Source organism: Belonocnema kinseyi, chromosome 9 (genome assembly GCF_010883055.1).
Source record: "Belonocnema kinseyi isolate 2016_QV_RU_SX_M_011 chromosome 9, B_treatae_v1, whole genome shotgun sequence".
NCBI lineage: Eukaryota > Metazoa > Arthropoda > Insecta > Hymenoptera > Cynipidae > Belonocnema > Belonocnema kinseyi.
This window is the reverse complement of record NC_046665.1, coordinates 116,401,579-116,407,977: the sequence shown is the minus strand read 5'-3', so window position 1 is coordinate 116,407,977 and position 6,399 is coordinate 116,401,579. Positions and strand designations below refer to the sequence as shown.

The 6,399-nt window shown below is 28.2% G+C and overlaps 1 protein-coding gene across 1 annotated transcript in view; it reads left to right on the top strand.

Moving 5' to 3' along the window:
* The window catches only part of LOC117180836 (cysteine-rich secretory protein 2-like), a 96,209-nt gene extending 90,059 nt beyond the window's left edge, over nucleotides 1-6,150 (top strand). The window contains exon 5 of the mRNA XM_033373363.1: nucleotides 5,907-6,150. Coding sequence (XP_033229254.1) covers nucleotides 5,907-6,150 — 244 coding nt within the window. The remainder of the gene's footprint in view (nucleotides 1-5,906) is intronic.
* Nucleotides 6,151-6,399: the final 249 nt, after the last annotated feature.

Below are 6,399 nucleotides of genomic sequence, written 5' to 3'. Positions count from 1 at the left end.
AGCAGAAACCCTTGGTACAGGGACCCTCTATCCGCAACCCGAGGACGCGTTCGGTGGCTTTGTCATAGGCCCTTCGGTTTGATTCTAGAGGAATCAAAACAATATATATATATATTTTGGGGTTGAACAATAAAGTAAACTCTTTTTTCAAGAGAATTCAACAGTTTTTTTTAGAAAATTTATCCTTTTAATTCAAAAATTCATATATTTTCGTAGAAACTGCATCTTTCTTAGGCAGAAATGCTACTGTTTGGTTTACAATTCAAAACTTTGGTTAAAAAGTCATCCTTTTTGGTTAAAAATTAAACTGTCTTGATAAAAATTGTTCAAAAATTTATCTATATTAGCAGGAACTGCATCTTTCTTGGATAAAAATCAACTATGTTTTTTTTTTTTTAATTTAAGTGTTTACAATTCATATTTTAGGTTTGAAAAGTCTACTGATTTTATAAAAATTAAAGGTCTTGGTTGAAAATTCAACTATTTTATAGAAAATTCACTTCTTTTTTAAAATTCATATATTGGCGTTAAAAAGCCAAATTAATATCTTTTTACATTGTCATCAAGAGAAGGTATTCGATTTTTATAATATTTACCCCCCCCCCCCTCCAAATAAAAGTCAATTTTGATAGCCAGACATTTTGGATGAAAATTCAAAAAGTGAGCGTATTTTGAAAATGTTTGAGGTGACTTTTTTCTAAATTCAAAAATTTTTCTATGCGGCTATTCATAGTATTCAAACAGATGAACAATTTATCTCAAAGACTTCTTTCTATAAAACCCAAATATACAAGAGTGATAGCATTTACAAAATTCCAAAAAACACACGAAAATCAACATTTTAAGCCAAATAACGCACAATAAGGAAAAAAGTCATTAGAAGAAAAATGTTTCTTTTTTGATGCCCTACAAGATTATTCTATAAAAAAAAATTAAAAAATAAAAAAAATTAGAGTTTTTGGTTTCGTCAATATCAGGATAATGCTTGAAATCGCTTGAGTTGCATAAAATAGCATTAGTTAAAGATATTCCAATATTAGACAATATTCAAAAAAATTTCTTATCAACAAATTGTTTGTTGAAAAAAATTTTCTACGATTTTCCATAAATACACGTTTTTTCAAGTTATGTTGTGAGAAATTGGAATCGAAACAATATTATGTAACAAAATTTCTCTTCTGATTATAATTGCTTATATTATAAACAAATTCAATGTACAAATGAAGTAATCAGGCACTTTTCCACAGAAATATTCTTTTTTTTGTATGTCAATTTTTTTCAATTCGGAAATTTATGATAATTATAGCAAAATTCATAATTTGTTAATTAATCTTACGATTTTTTAAAGAAATTTATTAAAAATGAATAATTTAGGCATCTTTCCACGGAACAATTCTTTTTTGTTTCGATATCAGACTTTTAATTAGGATCTTCATAATGAATTCGACAACATTCTTGATGAGTTGACACATTTTATGATTTTTAAAAACAAATTTAGGAAACAAATGCATTATTTAGTCATCTGTGGACGGAAAAATTCGTTTGTTTTCGATTTCAGTCTTTTTAATTGGGAAGTTTATTATGATTGAAGCGAAATTCAAAATTTGTCGATAAATTTTATATTAAAAAAAAAAATTTAATAAACAAATGCATTATTCGAGCATCTGTCGATGGAACATTTATTTTTTTCAATATCCTAATTAAAATTGCATCAAAGTTGCATTTCTGCCTAAGATAGATGCAGTTTCTACGAAAATATATGAATTTTTAAATTAAAAGGATAAATTTTCTAAAAAAAAACTGTTGAATTCTCTTGAAAAAAGAGTTTACTTAATTTTTTAACCCCAAAATGTGAATTTTAAACAAGTTAACTTTCTAATAAATATTTGAATTTTCAACAACAAAAAAAAAGTCAAATAGTTTTTCCTGATCATTAATAATGAAAAACAACCATCTTAAACTTTTAATATTTTTGACCCAGAATAATATGTAAACGGAATAAATCTATTTCAAATTAAAATGAAATATTTATTTTGCTTGAGAATGATAGATTTTTCATATCCCTTACTTTTTACTCAACTATAAAATTCCCTGACTTTTTACAAATTTTTGTTAGCTAGGTTCATTTTTCGTTTGACAGGTTTCTTTGGCGCTTAAAGTTAAATTCATAATAAATTTTTCTAGGGAAAATTAAAATAATTATTTATTTCGAAAAATTTATTTTTAGCGATTAACAAAAAATATTTTAAAAATTGTTAAAGAAGAATCTGAAATATTTCTACAAATATTAGACGACTTTTTTTAGAAATTGCAGATTTTCAAAGATTTCAAAACTAAACTTTAGGAACTTTAAAATAATTTGAAAAGTATTCAAGAGAATAAACAATTTTTCTTAAAACTTCTGGGAAAATTGATCAGATTATATAAATTATTTTTTTTAATCTTAAATGATATTTGAAAATTTTATGAAAAATTTGAGTCAGTTAAAAATATTTTTAGGAATTTTAGACGTTTCAAATAGGTTAGAAATATTTCAAAACTGGAAAAATTTTCAGAAATTTATCAAATATGTCTTGATTCCTTCCCAACTTCTTAAAGTCCTGAATACATTTAAAAAAAACTCGAATTTTTCATAATATTTTGTGCAATCCTTTAAAATAAAAAATTTTCTAGATTATTTTCTGCCACGTCTGAAATATTAAAAAATCTTTTTTTGTGTCAAGAATTTTAATAAAATTATAGTTGTTTTGCCAGAAGTCAGATATCTCACAAAAAAGTTTTTTTTCTTAAGATTTTAAGAATCAAAATATTCTAACTGATGTCAATTGAATTTTTTTTGACCGTCGCTTCTTACCAATTTTTGAAAAATCATTGCATTTTAATAAATGACGGCTTATTTTTTTCTCGGAAAAAAACCATTTTTTAAAAATTGTTAAGAAGCGACGGTCTGAAAAAATTAATTGCAAAAAACATGGTTAAAATTAATGTATTTTTTTTGTGAATTTTAACACTTTTCATTGAAAATAAAGCTTTTTATTTGAAAGAGCGTCATTTATGTTCATTTTTTTTTAGTTAAAAAATCAACAACTTCGTTAAAAGTAAGCTACTTTTGTCACACATTAATTTTGTTGGTTGAAGATTCATCATTTCAATCTAAAATTTATCTCTAGTTGAAAATTTAACTACTTTTTTTAAAAATCAGTTTATCTTTTTTTGTTGAAAGATCAAATATTTTGTTGCAAACTGATATTTTGGATTTAAAAAGTAACCTATTTTTTTGGAAATGTATTTACTTTGTGGGAAATTCGTATTTTCAGAAGAAAATCAATCATTTTGTTTAATAATTATAAGTTTACTTCAAAATTCATCTTTTACTTTAGAAATAAAATTATTTGTTTGAAAGTCACTGTCTTAAAAAATTTTGTTGTTGTTGTTGAAGATTGATCGCTTTAATTAAAAATTCATTTCCTTTGTTGAAAATTAGGCTTATCAAAGGAAAATATTTTTTTATCATATATTCTTTTGGTTCTAGTTAAAGATTTATAATTTCAGGTAAAAATAGATATTTCTGCTTTAAAATTTAACTATTCAGGTTAAACATTTACAATATTATTTAAAAATTCAACATTTTGTTTGAAAACGTAACCATTTTTTGAAGGTTAGTTTTTTTCCTGAAAATTGGTTTTCTTTGAATGAAAAATTTGTCAAGGAAATCAGTTGAAAATTATTTTTTTTTCCTTTTTGTAATTTATTTGCTTGGAATTTATTTTTTTTTTCAGTTGCTTTCTTTTTAAGATTATTTTTTAGATATGAGTTTTATTATTTGTTTGAAAATTTAGCAATATTGTTAAGAATTCATCCTTTTTGGATGAAAATTCAAGTTTTTTTATTGAAAATTCATCTTTTTTTATTGAAAATTCCACAACTTTTTTGAAATTTATTTTTAAAATTTTATATTTATCTACTGTCGTAGAAATTGTATCATCCTTTATCAAAAGTAATCTTTTTTGGTTAAAAATTTAACTCTTTTTTTTTAAATTGATTTTGTTATTTAAAATTCATATTCTTCTATGTAAGACTGTATTATTATAAATAATACAGTCTTAAATTAACGAATTTTCAAAATTGTGTTCGGAAAATTTTTATTTTTTAACGTTTTTAATTTGTCCTATTTTTGAAATTTTCTTGTAATCTTAAATCATTTAATTTTACGATTCTTATATCTAAAATAAAATTGTGGGGTCTCTTTATTCTACTTCGTGCAAGTGATTGAAAGACAAAAATTTATTAAAGATTCAGAAATAAAATAAATTTTTGAGCGTAAAGCTACGATTCAATTAAAATCTTACTAAATAAGTACCAGGATGAACAATTTAAGACATTATAGATATAAAGCTGTCTATTTAAAAAAGAAGTAGCGCTTGGTATTTCATAATTTTATTATTTAAATCTAGTATTTATTAAGTAATGTGAGGAAATTGAATGTTGGATTTAGAGTTTTAGTACAAGTATTAATTAATTAATTAATTAAATAGCTTACAATTAAGTTTGGTAAGTTCTAGCCGAAGCTAGAAAATAATTTATATTAAACCGTTCGAAGATTATCTTTGAAACATTGACATAACCTGAACAACAAAAATATTGTTAAAAATCAGAAATTCTCAAATTCTCGGGAATTTAAGAACTCTATTTTGAAGGCTCGGAAAGCAGAAGCGAGCGAGCACTCGAGCAGTAGAAAGGAGTGGGGATGACGCGCAGAAAACGCGACGAAAGAGAGAACGTCTTTCGTCGCGTTTTTTGCGCGTCATCCCCACTTCTTTCTACTGCTCGAGTGCTCGTTCGGTGTGCTTGTTCGGGGATGTGTGCTCGTTCGGTGTGCTTGTTCGGGGATGTGTGCTCGTTCGGTGTGCTTTTTCGAGTGCTCGTTCGGGGATGACGCGCAGAAAACGCGACGAAAGAGAGAACGTCTTTCGTCGCGTTTCCTGCGCGTCATCCCCACTCCTCGATACTGCTCGAGTGCTCGTTTGGTTCTGTTTTCCGAGCCTTAATTTTTGATGAAAATTCAGGTGTATAGTTTGTTCATCAGGACGGCAGATTTCTAATTGCGAGAGTCTCAACATCTGTACCCATTATCAAATATATCAGGCATGCAACATTACAACATGTAGCCAAGTTAAGAGCCAGTTAGTGATACATGGAAGCTCGTAATTCAATATTCCAGGGACCAAAACACGAGAATAGCATCGATTGATTCCATGTTCTCTACAAATGTTTGATATTGTACGTGCAGCTAAATACACATTCTGGGATAAATATATATTTTATCTCTGTATTTACTATTGATAGGTCGTAATTTTTATTTGAATTTATAAATAGCAGTGATTTCACGCACTAATGAGGTTTAAAAATAAGTTTTCAATAGAAGGAATTAATAAATGCATCTATATTTAATAATTATTTATTAAGTATATTTGAGACGAATTAAAGATTAATAAATCATTTCTCCAAAAAATGGTGTAAGATTATTGTTAAATTTATTCTTAGTGTTTTAGAATAGAAAAATCATGACGCTTTTTTAGATATGACCTGATTTGATAAAACCTCGCCGAAAACTCAAACATAAGAACAATCCGACCAGAGCCCCACTAGCTCCCGATCAGAGCCTGAAGATTACCCGCACGGAAATTAGTGAACAAAAAGGCCCGACTAGCCCTTGACCAACCACCGACCAGGCCCTGACTGAAATTTTGACAACAAAAAGCCCAACTAGTCCCCGATTAGTCCTCGACTGGGTACTTTGTCAAAATTAGTAACCCGACTAGCCCCCGATTAGTGCCCGACTTGTAATAGGGACAAATGGGATTATTTCCACACGGGTATTTAAAAAATTGTCTTCTTTTTTTCAGTGGGAATTATGCCGATCGTCTGAGCACACCTTATACCGCAGGACCGCCTTGCAGTGGTTGCAAGGATCACTGCCGTTTAGGTAAGCTCTGCAAAAACTCTTGTCCATGGGCCGACCTTTGGGCAAATTGTCGCCAACTTTATGAAACGTGGCCAGCTTGGCTTTGTGCAAGTGACACAGAACAGGGCCACGAAAGACGACAATTTTGTCGGGCAACCTGTAAATGTCGTAATAAAATTGTCTAAACTAGTATCTAAGGTAGCATGAAAGAATGATGGGAGGCTGTGACTATTTCGAACGAGGATGATCTTTTTCTGTTTTTAATGAGAATAATGTACGTTAAACGTAAGTTGGGATTTAACTGGAAAATTGTAACTATCATTTCCAATTGTAAGGGCCGGTTCCACCAACCTTAGTTAAATCATTGTTTAACTGACAGCGGGTTAAATGTAATGCCATAGTCAGCCCTATCTAGAGTTCTTAAATTCCTGAGA